Here is a 25,270-nt window from a genome sequence, read left to right as displayed (position 1 = left end):
ATATGCCCAAATCCCAATTGCCCATCCATGAAGATTACAGTCGTCTTTCCAAGTGGCCAAATTAGTTCCCTCTTTTACCAACACGTCAACCCATAGCACTAGTAAAAATGCAAGTGTTTGAGGGCATTTGCACAAATAGGACCTGCCAACCCCAAAGGACGACAGACCAAACTGCAGAGTGCAGAGATAGAGGCCATATTGGTTTTATATTATTTAATTAGTAAATAATTAACATTAATTATCATTTTTTGAATACTAATAATTGTTTTTTCGGCGCTGGTTGCTCGAAAATGCAGATTTAAATGTTAAAAAAAAAAAGAAAAAAAACGAAGGAAAAGAAAAACGAATGTTGAGGTGGGATTGCTGTTCCTGTTGCTTCTGTTTTTAATGGGGATGGAATCCAGAGGCGACGAGGTTCAATCCATGCTCCTTAACGAGAAAACCTGCGAAAGGTTCTTCCATCTTGAGATCGGACCTTTCCTTTGATCTGTAAGTCTGTCGAGGTTCTTTTTTTATTATTATTTTGAATTTGTATTTTTTTTTTTGGCATTTTGGACCAATGCGTGTCTATGTCCTTCAAAATTTGGGGTTTGAGAACTAGGGCTTATGCCGGAGTACAGGTTTCGGGAGTTCTAGGGTTTTTGTTGAAGATGCAGATCTTTGCATCTGGTGGTTTGATTCGTGAGCGTTGCTGTGGAAAATTGTTTAGGGTTTCTTAAATGGGCTGTGGGTTTTCGAGTTGGGATTTGGAGCTGGTTACTGGTTTACAGGGTTTTGCTAGGTGTTTTGTCTCCATGTAGAGATTACATAATTCCGAATTCTTCGTTTCGCTGTATTGAGCACCAAGAGATTGAATTTGAGAGCTTTTCATTTCTCAGTGACTTGAAATGGAAATGTGGATGAGTGAGTGGGTGTTGTTCTGTTTGAATGGGTTTTAAATGAAACACACAGGACCCTTTTCTATTTCGCTTTGCTTTTTGTTTGTAGTTATGTTATTGTTTTGCGCCATTGTGTCGATCTTTTCAGGTGTCCTAAGCTCTTCTTTCTAGTGCCTGCCTGTGGATTGGCAGTGGTTTGAATAATGGCAGACTCTGTCGATGTCATTTTGGATTTCTTGCGAAGGAATAAGTTTACGAGGGCCGAGGCTGCTTTGCGTGGGGAGCTCAGTAGTCGCTTGAATTTGAATGGATCCCTTCAGAATCTCATCTTGGAAGAGAAGGATGCAGGAAATGCATTGGAAGAAGAGAAGAAGGACAAGCCAGATGCGAAACACCAAGGAACAGGTGCCAGGAACAGTGGTGAACCTTCTAAGGAACTTATTGTAAAGGAGATTGAATGCGGAACTGCCAGAAATGGGTCTGGGACTAATTGGAGAACTACTGCTTCTCTGGAGGAGAGGAATGGGCCTAGTGAATCTGCTGGGACAAGTGATAGGGGCTTCTCTTTTGCTCAAGCTTCTGGGGAAACTCCAACAAATATGTACTCATGGAAAATTAATCTGGACAATGGTCAAGGCAACCCATTTGAGAAGGATGGTATTATTACTAGTAACTTTTCGGAGCTTCAAATATCTGAACATTTGAAGTATCGCTCTCAGGTTTCTGACAAGGGGAACTTGATTATTGGGACAGTGAAATATGGAGAAAGCTATGGAACAGAGTTAGGTTTGTCAGGAGAACAAAGGACATCATGGCTTGGAAGTACAAGTAAAGCCAATGCTGACCTCAAGTATGAAAGGAATCAGATGAATGATGGCAAAGCACTTGAAAAGCAACCTAGGCCTATTTGTATGTTCTTCAAAGATAACTTGGAGGACAAACTAATGTCAAAAAAAGAGGAACCACTACAATGTTCTGTTGATCCACTGAAAGAATGCTCTATCAAGAATGTTTTTCCATTCTCCAAGGGAGATGCATTGACTAGTTATGATAATGTTCTTTGTTCTGGTGATAATAAAAAGGAAGGAAAGAGGAAAATAGAGTCCAATGATGTCAGGGCAGCATTGAAGGAACAGGTAGATGAGGTTGGAAGATCTATATTTTTTGGTAAATCCCAAGGAAGTGCAGAGCAAAATGATATCTGTAGCTTAGATTTGTCATTTGTTATGGAGAACCATAATGAAGAGTTACCAAGGTTGCCACCTGTTAAACTCAAGTCAGAGGACAAGCCAGTGAATATTCAGTGGGAGGAAAAGTTTGATCACCATGGACCTGGAGAAAATCTTACCAATGCAGATAATACTTTCTTGATAGGATCATTTCTGGATGTTCCAGTTGGACAAGAAATCAACTCTTCAGGTTCGTTCTTGAATGTTGTCTCGTCAGTCTTTAGTCATTTAGTAGTTCATGTATTTATTGCCTCAAATGTGCTAATCTAGAAGTAACCTGAATTAGAATATATCATATTGTTGTACATAAGTGGTTTTGGTAATGTCATTTCCTTGATTCCTTCTTATTTGCTCCTCCTTATCTATTATTAATATTGTTTTTCATGTTTTTGTTCTTCTTGCTTGTCATGTCTTCAGTGTTTGTTGATCTGTGCATTTTTAAACTTCATCATCATAGAAAAATCTTGAACCTTTTCATGTTAGTGTTGATATACATTTTCTCATACATCTCCTTTCCTTATCATAACCTATTTTGAAACCTATCAAGTATCAAGGCATAAATTTTGACTAGTGGTATAATTGTCTATTCCTTGTATTTTAGTAAATAAAAAAAGTCAACTGGCTTCTTAATGTGGTGCTAGGTTGGCTGCACTTTTTTAAAAATCCAAAGCTGATCCTTGCATATGTGGTCATCCTGGTCAATTACTGCTTCATCACCATATTCATGAGGGTAGGTTTTTGGTGCCTGGGGTGAACATCTTGTCCAAATGTCTTCCAAGATCAGTCATCACTGTGGCTGATTCTTTTGTTAGATACTTAGATAAGGCAAGGTTTAAAGTGCCAGTTTTGATGGATTTTTTTGATAATTAACAGAAACTTTTATTAATAAAAAAGGGAGAAAGTACAAAATAAAAGAGGGAGGGGTAAAACCTCTTTAACCCTCCCTTAGACTAAACTTCATATTACAACATTGCCCAAAAAAGACCGACTCTTCCCACCCCTTGTTTGGCAAGAGAGTACGCAAAAGAATTGGCACTCCTCTTAATCCACTGAAACTTAATTTCCATGTCCTGGGTTATCTGTTTAAATGTCTTTTTCTCATTTAAGAACTTCCAAAACCCGACCTCTTCCTTCTGCAACCAACTAATAACCAGCCTTGAATCACCTTCCACCATCAATTTTCTGATACTCAGCTGCTGTGCTCTCTTTACCCCTTCCAAAACCGCCAAGATTTCATCTCCCAGGGAATCCCCACTTCCAATAGGACCAGAATACAAAGCAATAAATAATTCACCCTTCCTCATCCCTGAATACTCCTCCTGTACCTGAAGGGCCTGGGTTTCCTTCACTACTACCATCAAAATTCAATTTGGTAAATCCCAGAGCCAGAGGGGACCGAACTGGAATACTGGATTAGGAATAGTTTTAATAGGAGCCGAATATGCCACTTCTTGCCAATTCTTATAATATCTCCTGCTCAAAAATCTTCAAATAGCTTCATAGTCTTAACCCAATGAGCCTCCCTAACAGTTATTGTTTCAGTAATGTCATCCTTATTTCTTTCTTTTTCATACTCCCAATCTGTTCAACAGATAGCTGCTCTTACACATCTCCAGAGTATTTTACCTCTCCTCTTTGACCCTCTAATTGAAGTAGATTTAAACAAGCTCTGCACATTTGGAGGGGAGGTTCACACGCAACCAAATAGAGAGAGAAACCAACTCCAGATCTCTGAAACAAAAGGGTAGGATATCAATAAGTGATAGCATCTCTCACTGTAATCCTTAGAGGGTGTATTCTTTGACCCTCCTAAAGTTGATGGTAGAATTTGGACCCTTTCCTCTCCTAGAACTTCTGCTTGTGCATCTTTCTTTGAAACTTTAGTCTCTCTTCCTACTTCTTCTCATACCCTTCTTGTTAGAGAAATTTGGAGTAGACCTATGCAGTGATTTAAAAGATGTGCCTAGGTGCACAAGTCAGGTATATTTTAAGGTTTGTGCCTTGCCTAAACCCCAAGTGCAGCACTTTCAAAAGGTGTGCGCCTGGTGCACCTTGCACATCAGCTCAGACATGTGCCTTAGTAAAAATGGCTTACAGAAGAAGAAGAAGGACATCAAAACAAAGAAGAGGAAAATGTGTGAAGTTGAGAGACTGAAAAGAGATGTGGAAGGTGATAAGAGCTTCGGGGTGAAAGGAGATAGAAGAAAAGGGGGGAAGTAGTGGTGAGGAGTAGTAGGGAGATAAGGAAAAGGTGACTATGAAGATACTTAGCTGGAAAGTGAGGGGTATAGGAAGTGTGGGGAAGAGAGCTACGATCAAAGAGGTAATTAAGAAGCATGGCCCATACATTGTTTTAATACAAAAATCCAAGAGAATGGAGTTTAATGATAGATGAGCAAGGAGTGTTTGGAAAGCTAGGGGGATTAGCTGGGTGGCTACTCCCTCTTGGGGTGCCTCAGGGGGGATAGTGACAATGTGGAAGAGGGATGTAGTTTGAGGCATGGAGGAATTGATTGGAAAGTACTCGGTATCATTGAAGTTCAAGCAACAGGAGGATGGTTTTGTGTGGGTGCTCACAAATGTTTATGGACCAAATGACTATAGAAAGAGAAAGGAATTGTGGGAGGAGCTGGCTGATATCAGAGGGCTTTGGGATGGGCCCTGGTGTGTCGGTGGGGACTTTAATGTCCTAAGATTTAAGGAAGAAATCAATAATACCAATCAAAGGGTGACAACTAGTATGAGGAAGTCTAGCCGGTTTGTGGATGCATTTGAACTTAAAGAGATTCCCTGAGCCCATAAGACATTCACCTGGTCAAATCTCCAAGCAAATCCCATCTTCTCCAAGCTGGATAGGTTCCTATTCTCTCTGGATTGGGAGGAACATTGGGGGAACTTAGATTCTAGTGCTCTTCCTAGATTGAACTCTAACCACTGGCCTATTGTGATCTGTAAGGAGCAGAGGAGGAGTGGAGGACCTTCCCCATTTAGGTTTGAAAATATGTGGTTACTCCATTCGGGGTTCACTAAAAGAGTAAGGGAGTGGTGGAGTGAATGTAACCCAATGGTGGAATGGGAAGGAATGAGATTCCATAAAAAAATTACAATTTCTGGAAGCAAAAATCAAGGAATGGAATCAATTGGAGTTTGGAAGGATTGAAGATAGAAAGAGAACTTTGATAGACCAAATTGTGAGCTTAGATGTGAAAGAAGAGAGGGGAGAGTTTGGGGAGGCAGACTAGGAACAAAGAAGAAGTTTGAGAGGACAATTAGAGGACTGCTTACATAAGGAGGAAGTAAGCTGGAGGCAAAAATCTAGATGTAAGTGACTGCAAGAGGGGGATAGGAATACCAAGTTTTTTCATTCTCTGGCTAATGGAAGGAGGAGGAGGAATTTTATCTCCAAATTGGAGGTGGATGGAGTTGAGTTGACACAACAAGATGAGATTGCAGGGGCCTTTGTTGGACATTTTAAATCTACCTTAAGGAGGCCTGTGAGTAGGGGGGTGTGGTTGGAAGGCTTGGACTGGCCAGATGTGGGGGTTGATAATAGGAGAAGATTGGAAAGAAGGTTTGAGTTGGAAGAAATTAAGGAGGTTGTTTTCTCAATGGATAGAACAAAAGCTCTAGGTCCAGATGGTTTCACAATGGTCTTTTATCAAGATTGTTGGGATACTTTGAAAGATGATATGTTGTTGGTGTTTGAGGAATTTCATAGGTGAAGTGTGGTTAACCCGGGTGTGAATTCTACCTTTTTAGCTGTGGTTCCGAAAAAGGAAGATGCATCACACCCAAAGGACTTTAGGCTAATTAGCTTGGTAAATAGTTTGTATAAGATCCTGGCTAAGGTGCTGTCTATGAGATTGAAGGGAGTATTGCCGGATATCATTTCACCAAATCAAGGAGCCTTTGTGAGTGGAAGACAAATTACCGGTCAGATCCTAATTGCTAATGAGAGTGTTGAGCATTTCAGAAAGGATGGGAAGAGGGGAGTGGCTTGTAAGTTGGATCTAGAAAAGGCTTATGACTTGGTAGATTGGGACTTTTTGAGGAGAGTCATGTCCAAATTTGGATTTGGGGATAGATGGTGCAAGACAAGGAGAGTCATGTCCAAATTGGGACTTTTTGTACTAGTGAACGTGGCAGTGGTTGATTTCTTTCCAGCAATTAGGGGTATAAGACAAGGGGGCCCCCTATCTCCTTTCTTGTTCACATTGATTCACATTGATTGTTGATGTTTTGGGGAGACTGATTCACATAGTTGACTCTAGGGGTCTCATTAGAGGATGGAGAGTTGGAAGGGAGGAAAGTCAGGAAAGCTCCCTCACCCACCTACAATTTGCAAATGATACAATCTTATTCTGTGAAGGAGGAAACCTGGGATATATTTGGAACATGAAATTGGTGGTTCCACTTTTTGAATGAATGTCAAATTTGAAGGTGAACTTTGAGAAAAGTTGTGTAGTGGGTGTGAATTTGGAGGAGCAAGAAACTAGGGAGAGTGCAGAAGTGCCAGGGTATGTGGTCTCAGGATGGCCATTGAATTACTTGGGATTGCCTTTGGGTGACAATCCAAAGAGGGAGAGTTTTTGGAATTCGGTGGTGGAAAGATTCGAGAAAAGACTTGTAGCTTCGAAAAAGAATTATCTTTCTCTTGGAGGTAGGACAACATTGATTAAGGCTACTCTAGCAAATTTTCCCATAAATGATGACAGACTTTCTTTGGGAGCCGGAAGAGGAGAAGAGGGACCATAGGGTAAGCTGGAAGGTGGTGACTAGGAGTAAAAACTAATGGTGGGTTAGGGCTTGGGAATATTAGAGAAAGGAATTTGGCACTCTTGGGGAAATGGTTGTGGAGATTCCCACTAGAGAAGGATAAATTATGGGCCAAAGCATACATGGGCTGGAGATGAACGGATGGGATGCTGGAATTCTAGCTAGGACCACAAGTGCCTCGCCTTAGAAAGCCGTTCATGACTTATTACCAGTTTTCTCCCTTCTTATTAGGTATGATTTGAACTCAGGCAATTCCATAAAATTCTGGGAACAAACATGGGTGGGAAATGCAGCTCTTAAGGACCAGTTTCCTTCTTTGTATGCTCTTTTTGATTTTAAAAATGAGCCAGTTTCCTCTTTTTGACCCCATCATCTTCCATTTCTGGGTTTGGTTGGAATTTGGGTTTGAGAAGGGCTGTGAGAGACTCAAACCTAGACAATATCTCATGTCTCCTCTCTATTCTTGATAATGTTTTCTTGAACCCTTTAAGGATGACTCTAGAATCTGGATCCCCACCCCTACTGGTTCTTTCTCCTATGCCTCTTTCTTTAAAGTACTAAGCCAGCTCACCATTCCTGTAAACCCCCCCTTCCCTGTTGATGAGGTTTGGTGCAGGCCAATTCCTCCTAAGGTTGGTAGTTTTTGTTGGGAAGCCTTTTTGGAAAGAATCAACACTGGTGATCTGCTCCAAAAGAAGAGACCCAATATTTGTTTGTCCCCTCATTGGTGTGTTCTTTGTAAAGCTGATGGGGAGACTGGTTTCCATCTTTTGGTGTCTTGCCATTTTGCCAAGTCTATTTGGGAGTGGGCTTGCTCTCTTTTTGGTTGTACCTGAATTCCTCCTTCGAACTTGCAAGGCCTTTTTGATCCTTCTTTTTTTAGGTGGTGTATGAAAAGGGGAAGGACTATGTGGAGAGGACTGAGGGCAGCAGTATGTTGGTCTTTGTTGGAAGAAAGAAATTCCAAAATTTTCTTTGATGTAGAGAGAGGTGCTGAAGAGTTGAGGGTGCTGATCCACATAAGGGTTAGTTAGTGGATGAAGTCCCTAGCACTTTTCACATAATATACAGTGGATGATATGCTGAGGAAGTGGGGTGAGATTGCTAGTTGTACCTAGACTAAAGCTGGGTTGAGTGTGTCTTGGACTCCCCCACTTGTGGGCTTCATAAAACTAAACTTTGATGGAAGTAGCATAGGGAACCCCGAACAATCAGGGATTGGGGGTGTCTTCAGGGATGAGAATGGGGTCATTTCTGCCATGTTCTCAGACCCAATTGGAGTGGGTGACTCTCTCCAAGCTGAGATCCACGCAATTATGGAAGGTGTCCAGGAAGCTAGGGAGATGAATATTAGAAAACTTATAATTGAAGGAGACTCGGAGGTGGTGGTTGGGTGGCTGAACAAAGAAGAGAGTGATTTATAGAGTTATAGTAATTTGAAAAGGAAATTCAAATGGCTGGTTCGAGAGATGGAAGTTAAAACCAATTGGGTAAAAAGATCAGCTAATTCTTTTGCTGATGGGCTAGCTAAACAAGGGGTGGACAGGGATGTCATGTTTTGGGCACAAATGTAACTTATTTTTCTTTTTTATGTTCTCTCTTCTCTCTTGTTTTTTCTATTGGGGCTCATAATGTAGTTGGAAGATAAGAAAGTTTGTCTTCCTCTTTGTAATTATTGTGATAATTAATGAATTGTGTTATTGATTAATTTTTTTTTTGGCACATTTTTGCTCTTTTTTAAGCCTAGTGGCTGGCTGGGGGCTCTTTGCTAATGTTATTCACTCATCCCTTAATACAAGATATTTTTTAAAAGATAAAGAACTATAATTAGAATTACAAAACTAATCTTTAATATACGGAATAAGAATTTAAGATCCTAACATGATTTGTTTGGGCTTGTCTCAAGGGGCTTGGTACAAAGGCAGCTCATAGAATCATGAATGCAAGATGTTTAACATCACATTTGCTATTTGAAGTAATGTGAAATAAAATAAAGAGATTGAAAGTTTCACATGCTTGAATATGTTTGAAGTAATGCAATTGGGAAAAAAAAGGCCCTCACTTTTTTTTTTTTTCGTTTTAATACTTTTATACTTTACCTTTTCTAAAAAAATGTTATGTTTGCATTTTTACATTTTCACTTTGAATGTCTTTTATAGTCATGTTTATGTATTTTAATTTGGGATAATAGAATTTTCAATACATTTGTTTTAAAACTTGAGTTTATATTTTTAATTAATATTATGCTTAATATTTCTTTTTTCTTATTTTTTGCACTTTTTGAATTCTTGCACCTTGCTTAAAAAAGGTATGTGCCTTGCCTTGCACCTTGCACCTTGGGCATAAAATGCCCCTTGTGCTTTTAAAAAGATGGACATATTCAAAACATTTATTTTAAATCTTAAGTTTATATTTTTAATTAATATTATGGTTAATATTTCTTTTTTTACTTTTTTCTTTTTGAATTTTTTGAATTCTTGCACCTTGCTTAAAAAAGGCATGTGCCTTGCCTTGCACCTTGCACCTAGGGCGTAAAATGTCCCTTGTGCTTTTATAAAGATGGACATATGCCACCCGAGGTGAGGGCCTTTGGTTGTGAATTTTCCACCTAAGAATTAAAACTTGTGAGAATCTCCAGAGGTAAAGATCACAGTGGTGTTTATCTTCTCAAGTTTGTCTTTTGTGTCTTGCAAATGGGGAAGCCATGTACCACCTACTAATCTCTTGCCCTCTTATTACTGAAATTTGGGAATAGCTGTTTGCTTTGTTTGGTTTTAGGTGGACACTTCCAATGAATGTATCTGGCTTTTTTCTATCCAACTTTTTATATATTTGGAAGAAAAGAGCAAACGTCCTTGGAGAAGTACTAGAGCAGCCATCCTTTGGACGGACAGTATGGGATGAAAGAAATGGAAGATTATTCAACGACAATGCTTGATCAAAAGGTGACATTATTGATATAATCTCAGTAAGGGTACATTGGGCGACAAACACGTTTACAGAAAGACCTTCCAACCTCAGCCCAATGGTAGTACCTGCCAGCAGAGAATGTGATGAAGATTAACTTTGATGGGTGCAACAAAAGTAATCCAAGACATGCTGGCATAGGAGGAACATTTAGAAATCCATATGGGGATATTCTGGCCATATTTTCAGGACCCATAGGCCAGGGTAACTCAATATTAGCAAGGGTAAGCAGTGTTGCTTGGACACAGACACGAGTAAGAATTGGACTCATGTCCAAGAGTTTGACTCTGCAAGATGAGAAGACATGAACTTGTGGACATTTCTATTTTTTGATTTCTAACGTTATTTACCTAGAAAGATGCTACCCTTGTTTCTAAGTGAAGTTTGATACCTCCAATGGATTCATCTTGTAGATTAGCAGCTATTTATGTCAAATAGGGTAGGGAATACAAAGAAAATGTTATGTAGAAGTACTGATAAAAAATGTTATGTAGAAGTGGCCTCAAGAATATGGTGAGTGTTGGACACAGATGTGTGTATCTGATGTGACATGTCATCCATTTAGGCGAGTCCATGCAACACTGGGTTATAGTGGTCATGCAAGGGCTTAGAGTGGCTAAATTTTGCAATTTTAGTATCTGATAATAGAAGGAGATTCTAGCGATTATTATGATCTTTAAAGATAAGAGTCCATCACTTCTGTAATCACTTTTTTTTTTTACTTTTTTTATTTTTTTAGCTTAACTATGGTTACTTGCAGAGATTTGTAGTTTTCCTCAAAAAATGTCGTGCTTTCATTTCACAATCTAGTGCTATTTGCCTTTCAATTATCAACAAAAAAAATGTAGTGCTATTTTCGGTTTTTTTCTTCTAACCTTGCATTTGATATCTTATCTTGGAAGTGATGATAACAGGCGGAAAGAGGGCTTTGGGAAGTAGTTGGCTATCTGTAAGTCAGGGCATTGCTGAGGATGCTTCTGATTTGGTTTCGGGTTTTGCAACGGCGGGTGATGGATTGAGTGAATCTGTTGACTATCCAAATGAATATTGGGACTCTGATGAATATGATGATGATGATGATGTTGGATACATGAGGCAACCAATTGAAGATGAGACTTGGTTTCTTGCTCATGAAATTGATTACCCAAGTGACAATGAAAAAGGAACAGGGCATGGGAGCATTCAAGACCAGCGGGAAAGAGGTCCAACAAAAGTTGAAGATGATGACCAATCTTTCGCTGAGGATGACTCTTATTTCTCTGGTGAGCAGTATTTTCAGTCAAAAAATATTGACCAAGTTCCTATTTCCAATGATCCTATAGGGCTTTCAATGGCTGAAATGTATGGGAGGAATGATGAAAATGATATAATTGCCCAATATGATGGGCAATTGATGGATGAAGAAGAATTAAGTTTGATGCGCTCAGAACCTGTATGGCAGGGTTTTGTCACTCAGACAAATGAACTTGTTATGTTGGGTAATGGGAGAGTTTTGAATGAATGTGAAAGAACTCGACCGGATGATCTCTGCATGGATGATGACCAGCATGGTTCTGTTAGATCAATTGGTGTGGGGATCAACAGTGATGCTGCTGATATTGGCAGTGAAGTACGGGAAAGTTTAATTGGAGGAAGCAGTGAAGGGGACTTGGAATACTTCCGTGATCAAGATGTTGGTATTGGTGTGTCCAGGCATTCTCAACATGACACAGATAAGAGAAAGGCAAGTAAGCAGGATTCTGATAAATATGTTATGGGGAATGTAAAGGGAGCTTCTCGAATTGTGCAAAATTATGCTGATGGTGGATTTTCTTTCCCACCCCCTTTGAGAGATGGGGGCTCAAACTCTGACAAATCTTTATGGTCTACCAAGTGTAATGCTGTAACTGGTGTTGAAGCTGATGATTGCGGGAATGGTCTGATGGAAAGTGATGAGATGCTTGCTTCATGGAGGCGGAAGGGCAATGCTTCTTCATCTGACAATAGTTCACAGGATAGAAATAATGATAATGTCATTATATCAGCAAACTCTACTTCTTCAACACTCTCAAACTATGGTTATGCTGAAGGGATGCATGTTAAGGAAGGGGAGGATGACAAAATTAGTGATGCAGGAGAAGAGGATCCAGGGACAACACTGGAGGATGAAGAAGCAGCAGCTGTGCAGGAGCAAGTACGGCAGATAAAAGCTCAGGAGGAGGAGTTTGAGACCTTTAATCTCAAGATCGTGCATAGAAAAAACAGGCATGTTTTACTTCTATTTCTGGTTCCTTTTCTTTTTCTTTCTTTTTTTTTTTTTGAAACCGGGGGGGGGGGTAGGGTGTAGGCAGCAGAGGGGGATGATATTTATTAATTGGTTTACCATAAAAAAATGTTGACTGGTGTAGAGTATACAATTGTTAGTGATTGTTTCCTTGTGCATGGCCTCTTCTAGCAATCTCCTGCCTACACTAGAGGATTTCCAGCGTTACTTCTTGGTAACTTTTGGTTCCTTTTTCTTTCTATGAATGGGGGTAGGGTGTAGGAAGCAAAGGGGAATGATGTTTATTAACTGGTTTACTATCAAAAGGAGAAAAAATTGTCAACTGGTGTAAACTCTAGAGTACAAAATTGTTAATGATTTGTTTCTCTATCTGCATGGCCTCTTCTAGCAATATCCTGCCTACACTAAGGATGTCCAGTGTTACTTCTGGTTCATGTCCAAGTGATGGGCTTGTGATATTCCTCTCTGTTCTTTTGCTTTATCCTTGTTTCACGTTACCTGAATTTATTCCATTTTATTTGGCAGAACGGGCTTTGAGGAGGATAAGAATTTCCATGTTGTTCTAAATTCAGTGATTGCTGGGCGTTATCATGTTACTGAGTATCTTGGATCAGCTGCATTTAGCAAAGCTATTCAAGCACATGATTTGCATACAGGCATGGATGTCTGTGTTAAAATTATAAAGAACAACAAAGATTTTTTTGATCAGAGCCTTGATGAAATAAAGCTTCTCAAATACGTCAACAAGCATGATCCTGCTGACAAATACCATATTCTGCGCTTGTATGATTACTTCTATTATCGAGTAAGTGAGTTTTTCCAGTATCTATTTTACCCTAATTTTTAAGTGTTTGAACTACATATTTTTTTTTGATGGGAAATGGTAGCTTTCATTAAATTAATGGAAATTTAGTACAGCTGTCACCTTCAAAGGCAAGGTGACCCCTCAAAATAAACAATTACAAACACACCCAGAAAAGATTTTCCCTACTAACTCCTTTCTTTGCTAAGTTATTGGCCATTGCATTGGCTGACCTCCTAGTCCATTTAAATAGTGCTCCATGCCCCCTTGTTAGTTACAATATTTTCCTTACAGGCTTTCTAGGGGACCAAGTGCTCGAACTGTTTGTTTGCATTCAACCTACTGCCATTTTTGAATCTCCCTCCACTTCTAACTGTTGAAAACCCAGTTGTTTAGCCAATCTGAGCCCCTGTAGCAGTGCCAAAACTTCTGCTCTAAGTGAGTCCCCCAAACCCCTATTGGGCCAGAGAACATGGCTAGGACTCTTCCTTTCCCATCTCTAAAACCACCCCTGATTCCAGAGGGGCCAGGATTTCCTACAGGGCTGCCGTCAAAGTTCAACTTCACACGGAAAGCCATTCATGATAGTGTGTAGGAGTAAGTCTTGTGGTGGTCTGGGGCTTGGGAGTATCAAGAGAAAGAATATGACTTTGTTGGGGAAGTGGTTGTGGAGGTTCCCTATGGAGAAGGAGAAGCTGTGGGCTAAAATAGTGGCAAGTATACATGGGCTGGAGGACAATGGATGGGATGCTGGAATCAGAGATAAGACCACAAGCAACTCTCCTTGGAAAGCCATTCATGACCTGCTACCAGTTTTCTCCCCTAATATCAGGTATGACTTGAATTCCGGTAATTCCATAAAATTTTGGGAACAAACCTGGGTGGGGAGCACCCCTTTAAAGGATCAATTTCCTTCTTTGTATGCTCTATCTGATTTGAAAAATGAATTGATCTCGTCTTTCATCACCCCGTCCTCTTCCACTTCTGGGATTGGGTGGAACTTGGGTTTAAGAAGGGATTTGAGGGACTCAGACCTTGACAGTATTTCAAGCCTTATTGCACTGATAATGTTGTCTTAGACCCCACTAGGGAGGACTCTAGAATTTGGACACCTACCCCCAATGGCATCTTCTCTTGTGCCTCGTTCTTCAAAGTCTTAAGTCAGTCCACCAGTCCTACCTTCCCCCCTTTCTCTGTTGGTGAGGTTTGGTGCAGAACAATACCTCCTAGGGTTGGTAGTTTTTGTTGGGAAGCTTATCTGGAAAGAATTAACACTGGTGATCTACTCCAAAAGAAGAGACCTAATACTTGTTTGTCACCTCAGTGGTGTGTTCTATGTAAAGCGGATGGGGAGACTGGTTTTCACCTATTGGTGCCTTGCCACTTTGCGAGGTCAATTTGGGATTGGGTTTCCTCCTTATTTGGACGCAGTTGGAATCCCCCATCAGACTTGCAGGGCCTTTTCTCCCCCACATTTTTCAGGTGGCGGATAAAAAGGGGAAGGATAATGTGGAGAGGACTAAGGGCTGCAGTATGTTGGACATTGTGGGAGGAAAGAAACTCCAGGATATTCTCAGAAATCCAAAGAGCAGCAGATCTGAAGGCTATCATACATATTAGGGCGGTACAGTGGCTGAAATATTTGAAACTATTCACAGATTACACTGTGGATGACATGTTGAGGAAGTGGGGTGAAATTGTAAATTGCACATAGACCAAGTCAGTAATGAAAGTGGTTTGGACTCCCCCACCTAGAGGATTCTTGAAATTAAACTTTGATGGATGTAGTAGGGGAAATCCGGGGCAATCGAGGATTGGAGGTGTTTTTAGGGACGAAAATGGGGTAATCTCTACCATGTTCTCAGGCCCAGTTGGAGTGGATGACTCCCTTAGAGCTGAGATCCTTGCAGTTATGGAAGGAGTCCGGAAAGCTAAGGAGTTGAACATTAAGAAACTCATAATTGAAGGGGATTCAGAGGTGGTGATAGGATGGCTGACTAAAGATCAAAATGGTTTATGGAAGTATAACAATGAGAGGAGGAAATTCATGTGGCTGGTGCGGGAGATGGAAGTTAAGACATGTTGGGTTAAAAGATCGGCTAATTCCCTAGTTGACGGTTTAGCTAAACAAGGGGCAGAAAGGGATTCACTGTTTTGGGCTAAACTGTAACTTTAGTGACTCTTGGAAGATAAGTGTGTTTGTCTTCCTCCTATAAAATTTCTACTGATGATTAATGAAAGTGTTATTGATAAAAAAAAAAAAAAGGTTCAACTTCACACCAGAATTTAAAGGAGGGGACTAATCCTCTATTCCTCTTGAAGAGTTAAAGAAGAGAAGGAAGAGCTTGCTACTGTGCTCTAACCTCTAAACAAGTCATCTACAGAGAAGTCCTTGAACAAATCCAATGATTTCCGCCAATGTATAGTCATGATAGTGATCCTTTCTATGAGTTTGTGTTTTGTTTTTTCTTGCCCTTGGAATATTCTATTATTTCTCTTTTCCCACACTGCCTAAATAATTGCTGCCATCGTTGTTCTCCATACCACCTTTTCTCTTTTCTTTGGTTGTCGGAAGAAGCCCACCTGCTCCTAAAGATCCACCATGCTTTGGGAGGAGCCCACCTGCTCCTAAAGAGAGAGGAGAACCAATCCTTAATAAGATTAGTAGATGATTTAGCTTCTCTTCCACCCTGCTAGTCTCTTTGTGAATCTTTCTAAAACTGGGTACTAGAAACTTTTTGACTTTGGGTTTCCTCCCAGTAGTAAACCTAAGTATTTTAAAGGCCACTCACTTACCCCATAGCTTGAGGTTCTAGCTAAGGAAGACACCTCCTCTTCTAGCCTATAAATCCCAACCACTAACTTTTGTCCCAATTTACTCTCAAGTTAGAGACCCTTTTGAAACCTTCTACCATCACTTTCAGGTTAACCAACTCTTTTGGCTCTCCCTCACTAAAGTGTATTAAATCATTTGCAAATTGTAAATGAGACAATGAGTGACAATAACAGGTCAACTTTACCAAAAACAGCAAAATGGAAACATTACAAAATTGTTATAATCAAGATAGTACATGAATCTGTTAGTACTTGAATGTATATAACTGCTTCTTCTAACATGTCTACTGTATTAGTTTGCTGCAAGAAACAATTGCAAAATTCTGATATTTAAATTACAAAGCATTTCTAATTAACTATCAATGTATTTACTGGCTTAGGTAGCATTGTTTGACAGAGTTTTAAATCTGAGTAGATCAAGTTCAATAACCCATCCTTTGAAAAATATGTCTCTTTTAATAATGAACTGGCTTACTTTGTCCTTGTTTGGCTCCAATTCTTGAAGCTTCGATATGCAATCACTGTTTCAGGTCCTTTTGCACCTAATTTAGGGAAACAAATCAAAGAACACGTAAGTATTGATAAACAGAGCACCAGATTGCAACATTATACAACCTTACCTTCTCAGCAATGCTATGAGGATGGGTTGCACAGCCATGCTCAACCTAAACCCTGCAAGGAGCAGAATCTGTAAAATGACTCTCCATCTTCATATCAGAAAAAAGTGGAAAACTTGGAGCCCCTATGCTTTGTTCTCCTTTTTAGAATAAAAGACCCAAAAACCAGTATTTTAAAGTGAGAGGCACAAGAAAAGCACAAAGGCCTTCTATTGCTTGAGGCACAAGGTGCAAGGCGAGGTGTTTATTAGGACAAAAAATGAGGTGCAATTTTTTTATAATAGACACATTAATACCTAGAAAATATGAATTTTCAAAGAAATAAAATGTTTCAAAAAGCTTATTGGCTCAATTAAAAATGTGTAAGGAAACTAAGGATGACATATAAAACATTTAAAGTGAAGGATGACACTCATAAAAAAGGGGATGTCATATAAAGCATTTAAAGTGAAGGTGAAAGTGAAAGCCAACAAACGTGGATTTTACTAAAGTGCTTCAAGCATTTAACAGTTTAAGTCTGTGAAACTCTGAATGTATTATATTTTCTAGTTGCAACACTTCAATTAGTGTGATGCTAGACATCGTACATTTTTAATGCTGGGAGGATTGGACCTTTATGTTGATTTCTCTTCAAGGCCCTTTGAGGGAATTCCAAAGAAGCCCATCCAGGTTTTCAAGGGTAGTGTTATTGGCCCAAATGTTTTGCCCAAATAATATAAGAGGTCGGTTTTATGATTTTGGTTGTAGTTCATTCTATTTAGGGTTAGAGATTAGAGATCAGTCAAGGCCCTTTGGTTTTTTCTTTTTTTAAAAGTTAATAGAGCATTGCTGGTGCACAACACCAATAAAAAGGTAATTTGAAACTTTATTATCTAAGTGTCAAAAACATAAGAATGAATAAAAAAGTGATGCTTTATTAACTTTTTAAACTTTTAAACACATAAGCAGCTCAATAAAAATGACTCAACCAAAGCTTCAGCCCTCAGCCCTGAGGCCTCCCAAACAAGCCCTTAATCCCTATTTTTTACATGCTTGGAAGTATTAGGCATCATTTGGATAAGCTTTGGCTTTTGAACTTTCAAAGACCGAAGTTGAAAGTCCGTTTTTGGCTTTTATTTGGGACTTTTGGTTATAGAACTTGCTTGGTAAAATTTTCTTCTGAAGTATGCTTTTCGAGGTAAAAGCAAAGTATGCTTGTTTGGTAAGCACCAAAACGCTTTCTGGCTTTACACACATTGCACCACAGTATTGGCTCTAATAAAACTGTAGTATTATCTCCAAAGGGGGTTCCCAATGATATATTCAACAAGGAACATTCAAATTAGACATTCAAACATGAGGAAATGATACATTCAAATAATATAATAGTCCATTATGACCATCTTCACATAACAATAAAATGATACATTCACATTCAATAATACATTCAAATGATATAACAGTAACACAGTCTGTAACTGCAAAATGATACATTCAAATGATATAACAGTCCATTATCAACATCTTCACATATTCATTCAAATGATACATTCAATAATACAATCCATTACAGGGGAAAAATGATACATTCAGATGGGGTTTAACAGGGGAAAAATTATACATTTGATCATTGAAGAAGAGGTCGAATGGGGTTGTGGAATCTGTTACATTGAAATGGGGTTCAAACAAAGAATAGATTGAATGGGGACTGCATAGAGTAGAGGAGCCATACACTGGACTTGTGGAAGATGGGGTTGCTGTATGCTGGACTTGTGGAAGAAGTCTATTTTACTATTAGGGCTTGGAATAGAAGGGGTCAAGAGTTGAGAGTTGTTGCCCAAAAAGTCCAAGTCGAAAGGCTGAAGTGGCTTTTGCTTTCTGGACTTCAGCTTTCAAAAGAAGCCGCAACCAAGCAAAAAAAGCAGTGTTTATTTATTTATTGCTTTCAGACTTTTGAAAGCTGAAAGTTCGAAAGCAAAGTCTTATCCAAATGCTGCCTTAGTTTTTCCCTGCTTCTTACCTTGAATTGTTTGCATTGTGTTTTGATATTATTGTTGCTTTTGTAATGATTGATATGAGGATTCTTCACTGCATGATAAAGTGGTTGGTAACTGTTTTGTCTTTGCAGGAACATTTGTTGATTGTATGTGAACTTCTGAAGGCAAATTTGTATGAATTTCAAAAATTCAATCGAGAATCTGGGGGAGAGGTTTACTTCACAATGCCAAGGTTGCAGGTATGATGCTAGGTTTTAAAACTTGAAGCCCTATGTTTGCATGTTGCCCCTTTGTTTTGCTGGTGTATGATATATATGAGATTTCTTTTTTGTTCTTTCATTCTGCAGTCAATTACCATTCAGTGTTTGGAGGCACTGCAGTTTTTGCATGGACTTGGTCTTATTCACTGTGATTTAAAGCCAGAAAACATTTTGGTTAAGAGCTACAGTAGGTGTGAGGTGAAAGTTATTGACCTTGGGAGCAGTTGTTTTGAAACAGATCATCTTTGCTCCTATGTCCAGTCTAGGTCATATCGTGCACCAGAAGTTATTTTGGGACTCCCATATGAAAAAAAAATTGATTTATGGTCACTTGGATGCATCTTGGCAGAACTTTGTACCGGAAATGTAAGTTGTACAGATATATGTTCTACATTTATTCTTCCACGTTTTTTTTTTAATGTTTCTGTGTGGATAACCTATGTTTGAAAATATGGTGATGCTTAATATTAATATTGTTACTTACCATTATTATTGTTATCATAAAAATTCCTTCTTATTCTTGTGTTCTTAGAGTTATACTGTCAGTAAACCATTTTCTAAGGAGCTGAAAAGTTTGTCCTTATTTTTGTTTCCCTGTTAAAATAAGAGACTGCTCATTGTTTTCTGGGCTATTTTTTTTTTCCTTTAATAGCTTTTTTTGGTAAAACTCCTTTAATAGCTTTGTTGCATGTTCTGGAGCACTGTTGCCTGCTAAAGTTCAACCAACTTGCAAAAATTGATGTATTTTACATGTGTATAATGTTGAAATGTCACATGTTAGCACTGTATTCAGATGTTGTTTTGTTACTATTATCAAAGGAGAAACAGAAAAAACAGAAGAGAAAGAAAGGGAGAAGGGGAGAAGAGAAGAGAAGAGGGAGAAGAATTGATCTAGAGTCAAAAGATAGGCTGGCGGCTCCAGCCCTTATATTTATATATAGCGACTTTACAAAAGAATGTAAAAAGACACTTGTACCCTTGCGGCACATAATGTAAGAAATACAATACTCCCCCTCAAGTTGGACCATAGATATCTATCATGCCTAACATGTCACAAAGGTCATTGTGTTGCAAGTGATGAAGTCCCTTTGTAAACACATCCACGAGTTGCTCCTTGGAACTAACATACGGTCATGGTTCAAAGTATCGATACGATACGCCCTGTATCGGGCGTATCGTATCGTATCTTTTACAAACGATACGGTTCGAAATGCCTATTCCCAGGTGTTTCGGACCCCCATTTTTTTAATAATAAAAAACAACCTATAATCTTTCCAAAAAACCAAAGTTTGAAAAAAAAACTAAAAAAAAGTGTTTCGGCCGTTTCTAAGTACCGATACGATACGGCCGAAACTCGTATCATATCGATACTTTGAACCTTGCATACGGTGTACACACTTCTCCACTATTGAGCTTTTCCCTAATAAAGTGTTTATCCACTTCTATGTGCTTTGTTCTATCACGGGTACTAGATTGGCCACTATTCTAATGGTAGCTTCGTTATCAGATTAAAGTGACATAGGCACACCAAACCCCAACTCACCTAACATGTTCTTTATCCATAGGATTTCTGCAACTCCATGGGACATGGCCCTATTCTCGGCCTCTACACTGGATTTGGCCACAACACCTTGCTTCTTACTCCCCCAAGTGACCAAATTACCTCCTACAAAGGTGCAATACTTATTAGTAGAAGATCAAAGTATCGGTATTGGGTATCGTATTAGACAACTCAAATATAGATACAAATGCATATATGCTTTGGCAACGCATGGATGTGAACGAAAGATATGGAAACACTTGGATACACTAGGGAAATGTATACAAATCACATAAATGCATTAATAACACTAAACCTAAAGCTGAATTATCTGAGTAAGGTATAAACACATGAGAAATACACACTTGAATAGGTTTATATGAAGAGAAACATTATAATAAACAATATTGGGACTCTAGAGCATGTACACATCATGCAATAATTATCACTCTTTCAATTTTTATTAAAATTTTGGGAAAATTTGTTTATATAGTATTTTTAAATAAATAATAACTTGCAAGATGCCAACTAGCTGGTTGGTAAGGTCTCATGCTAGTGATAATGGTGACTCGGGATCGAATCCTGCTTGCACTTGGGTTGGGGGATGGGTTACCCCCGTTGTGTAGCCCTTCAAAAGAAATTTAAAAAATAAATAATAACTATTTTTTCAAATAATAAATATATTTTCATTTTAACATATGATTGTTTTATTTTACATATAATTGTAAAATAAAACATATAAATCATTTAAGGTAGATAAAATAAATTACTTTATATTTTTCAGTTTTTATTAATTTTTTGGGTAATTAAATCTTAAATTATTCATTTCAGTTTTTATAATTCTAATTTTCTGTTTTATATTAATTTTGTTGGAAAATTTATTTACTTATTATTTAACATATAAATATGAGTAAAGTAAAACATATAAATCATTTAAGGGAGATAAAACATATTACTTTTATAATATTCAGTTTTTATTAAAATTTTGGGGAAAATTAAATATTAAAATATATATTTCAGTTTTTATAATTATAATTTTGAATTTCTATTAAGGTTAAAAAACAATCCAAAAGTAGTTAATTTGCAGTTTCATAAAACTGGGAACTGAAATGTTTCTATATGGGTGAGTATTAGACCATATTCACTGATACGATGCAATACAACTCGATACGGAGGCGTATCGTGCCAATACGCATGACTCGTGGGATGCATGCCAGTTGTGACATATCCCGTATCCATAACCATGGATGCAGATGCGATACACCTCGTATTGGAAGTATTGTATCGATTCTTTAAACCTCATCAACTGATCCTACCTAGTTAGCATGTGCAAACTTCAAGCTTTATGTGACCATTTTTCTTGAACAACAACCCAGTTCTAGGATACTTCTTGAGGTATCTAAGTACCCTCTTTGCAACCTCTAGATGGATAGTCTTGGGGGAATGCTTGAATTGGCTTAGAATTCCCACCACATAGGCAATATCAAGTTTGGTCATAGACAAGTACAATAGTCTTCCCACAAGTCTTTGATACTACTATACATTGCATAGCTAGTAGCTGGCTTCGATCCCAACTTACCTGTATCCTCCAAAAGATCTAGATTCTAGAATATATTTTCTTTGGGAAAAGGAAGATACCTTCTTGAGAGTGGGCAACTTCAATTCCAAGGAAATAACAACAAGGAGCCGGATCTTTGACCTCAAATTGCATGGCCAAGAACTCTTTTATTCTTTGGATTTCTGAAGTTCATTCACCATTTATCACTGTCATCAACATGCACTATCAAGACAACAATCTTTCCTTGCCCCTTCTTACACAGAATGTGTGGTCCGATTGGCACTTCTTAAACTCCATTTTCTGTATAGCTAGATGAAACCTACTGAACCATGCCCTTGATGATTGTTTCAATCCATAGTCCATACAACGACTACTTTAATTCGCATATCTTCAACTCATTGCCTTGAACATTTGGACCATGTACACTTCTTCCTCTAAGTCTAAGTTTGGGAGTGCTTAAAAATAAGTGCTTATTTGAATAAGCACTTGTTTTGGGCTAGGAGCACAACAATAAGCGCTTGTTTGCATTTGGGAAATAAGCCCAAATAAATGCTTATTTCATTTCGGGCTTGTCTTGGCCCGCTATGTCATTTTGAAAATACGTATATTACCATCGTTTGAAATAAGTGCTTTTTCACCAAACGCTCATGAGCACTTATTAGTATAAACACTTGTTTTTCAAATAAGCACTCCCAAACTTGGCCTAAATCACCATTCAAGAAGGCATTTTTAATGTCTAACTCATGTAGATCCTAGTCCAAGTTCACTGCTAATGATAGTAGGACCTTGATAGAGTTCATCTTTGCTATTGGAGCAAAAATCTTTGCATAGTCCACTCCATACACATTTTTTGATAGATTTTTTTCCATGGGGCTACACAATGGGGGGTAGCCCATCCCTCCTCAAACCCATAACACCCTCCCCCCCCCCCCCCCCCCCCCAATCCAGGTGCAAGTGGGATTTATGAGACCTTGGCACCTTGCGCCCACTCCATATACTTGAGTAAACCTTTTTTCCACTAATCGGGCCTTATACCTTTATACCTCTACACTGTACCATCTGCCCCATGCTTTATTTACAACACTCTACTAGTAGAAGATCTGCCAATTCTCATATGCCATTCTTATTGTAAGGCATTAATTTCTTCTTTCATTGCATCTATCCAAAGCCTCTACTACATTTCAATGAATAAGAATATTATCAATGGAAGAAAGAAGAGCACAAAAAGAAGGTGAAGCATTTTCATAAGAAACATAGTGTGTAATGGGATGGTTGGTGGTGTAGGAAGGTCCAAATCATTAATTGTAGAGGTATGAATATCAAGGAGATCAGAAACATCGATAGGAATAATTGTCTTTGGTTAAGCAAGATCTATCTTCGGGTATTCTGATAGTATTGGTTGCATGACTTTAGGCTGCTCTATGACTCTTGAACTCTATTGGCACTTGTTGCTAGGGGTGAGCATTTGGTTTATTCGGTTAAAACCGAACCGAACCAAATAAACTAAAATTAAAAAAACTGAATTAAAAAAAATGAAAACTGAACCGAAACCAAATTATAAAAAAACCAAAATAACCAAAACCAAAATTTTTGGTTATTTCGGTTTGAACCAAACTATGAAATCAAATTTCATTATATTATATATTAAATATTATATGTATATATATTGTATATTATGTATTACATGTTATATAGTAAAGTTGGGTTAATTCAGTTTTTTGGTTAACTTAATTTCTAATTCTAAAAACTGAAACCGGAACCGGAATATTAAAAAATGCTCACCCCTACTTGCAGCGAAGAAGGAAGGCACGTGAGGGAGGAGGATTAGGAAGAGGAGGAAGAGGAAGCGGAACCTGTGCTGGTTTCTCCTCAACCCTACTCTCCTCCTGAGGAGAAATAGGAAAGAGAGGCTCCTTTTCAAAATAGGACAAATTGATGGAAACATAATACTTATGGGAGGTGGGATCAAAGCATCTTTAACCCTTTGGAGTGGAAGGGTAACTCAGGAAAACACAAGGAGTAACCTTGTTATCAAGCTTACCACGAGTGGGTGACAAAATATGGACAAAACACCGATGCCCAAGCACACACATAGGGAATAGGAAACAAAGGGGCTTTTTTTTTTTTTGATGGATAACTGATTACTTCATTGAATTTAAAAGAAAGTGTACAAGAGAAAGTGAGAGAGAGACAAGCTCTCTTATCTCTCCCCTTTAACTTTAGTTATAATTACAATTACATCTGTGCCCAAAATATTTGAACTCTCCCAACCCCTTGCTTGGCTAGTGCATCAGCCACCAAATTATCTGTTCTTTTCACCCACTGTATTTTCAGTTCCATGTCCCTTGTGATCCATCTGAATTTTTTCTTCTCATTATTATATTTCCACATCCTACTTTACTCATCCAGTAGCCAAGCCACTACCAGTTTGGAATCCCCTTCAATGATTAGCTTTCTAGCATTTATGGTTCTAGCCCTTTGCACCCCTTCCATAACCGCCATTACTTCCGCTCTTAGTGAGTCTCCTTCACTTGCTGGGCCTGAGAATAATGCACACACTTTACCCTCCTCATCTCTGAATACACCTTCAATTCCTGACCTTCCTGGGTTTCCCATGCTACTTCCGTCAAAGTTAAGTTTTATAAATCCTCTTTCAGGAGGGGTCTAGATAGGAATAACAGGCTGCTTATTGACATTTGAGTCTGCCACTACTTTCCAGTTTCTATCGATATTGTCAAAGGATATATGTGAGAAGCTTCCTAAGGATTTCAGCCATTGAGCCACTCTAATCAGTATTGATTCAATCAAGGCCTCTTTTGTTCTTTCCTTTTCTCCAAAAATTCTTGCATTTCTTTCTTCTCACACTACCCAGATTATTGCCGCCCTAGCACTCTTCCACATGATGTTACCTATATTCCTCGGCCATGGACAGGAAGTTGGATCAAAGAGACTTTTGATGTCAGCCGGAGGTGTCCACCTGCATTCAAATAAGGAAAAAATCCATTCCCAAATGCCAGCAACAAAAGGACAAGTAATAAACAAATGAAAGCAAGTCTCACTATTCGCCTTACAAAGAACACACCAATGTGGGAAAGGCACCACTTTTTCCTCTTCCTTTGTAGCCAGTCAAAAGTATTTATTCTTTCGTGTACAACTTCCCAACAAAAAACCACAATCCTATGTGGGATAGGCTTGCACCATACCTCCTTAACAGGAAAAGATTGTGGGGGACTAAGGGGAGGTTGGGTTAAGACTTTGAAGGAGTTACAGGAAAACAGACCCGAAGAGGAAGGTGTCCAAATTCTTTTATCAGACTTATCAGGATCAAGGAAAGTTCCTTCAAGGTTTTGGATTAAAGAGAGTAGTACACTATCAATTTCAGGATCAAGGAAACAACGGGGCTTTAGGGAACAAGAGCTGATGTGGGGCCTTGGAATGTAGCAGCTGAGAGGGCATATGATTCATAACATAGGCAATAGAGAATACAATATACGTCTAAAAGCATTTGGGAACTTGCCCCAAGCAACTTCAAGGAGATGGCGATTTTTTCTTCCGGCAATGCCATTTTG

At 38.7% G+C, this 25,270-nt stretch overlaps 1 protein-coding gene across 1 annotated transcript in view; it reads left to right on the top strand.

The window, feature by feature from the left end:
• The first annotated feature begins 226 nt into the window (after positions 1-226).
• LOC148864045 (uncharacterized) overlaps positions 227-25,270 on the top strand; it is a 33,227-nt gene continuing 8,183 nt past the window's right edge. The window contains exons 1-6 of the mRNA XM_088981489.1: positions 227-489; positions 1,027-2,297; positions 10,765-12,094; positions 12,639-12,918; positions 18,475-18,582; positions 18,691-18,969. Of these exons, the coding sequence (XP_088837615.1) occupies positions 1,082-2,297; positions 10,765-12,094; positions 12,639-12,918; positions 18,475-18,582; positions 18,691-18,969 (3,213 nt within the window). The 5' untranslated portion in view covers positions 227-489; positions 1,027-1,081. The remainder of the gene's footprint in view (positions 490-1,026; positions 2,298-10,764; positions 12,095-12,638; positions 12,919-18,474; positions 18,583-18,690; positions 18,970-25,270) is intronic.

This window comes from Nelumbo lutea, chromosome 3 (genome assembly GCF_056320005.1).
Source record: "Nelumbo lutea isolate HS-2025 chromosome 3, American lotus-T2T, whole genome shotgun sequence".
Taxonomy (NCBI): Eukaryota; Viridiplantae; Streptophyta; class Magnoliopsida; order Proteales; family Nelumbonaceae; genus Nelumbo; species Nelumbo lutea.
The sequence above is the reverse complement of the archived record's forward strand: the minus strand, read 5'-3'. Positions and strand labels throughout refer to the sequence as shown.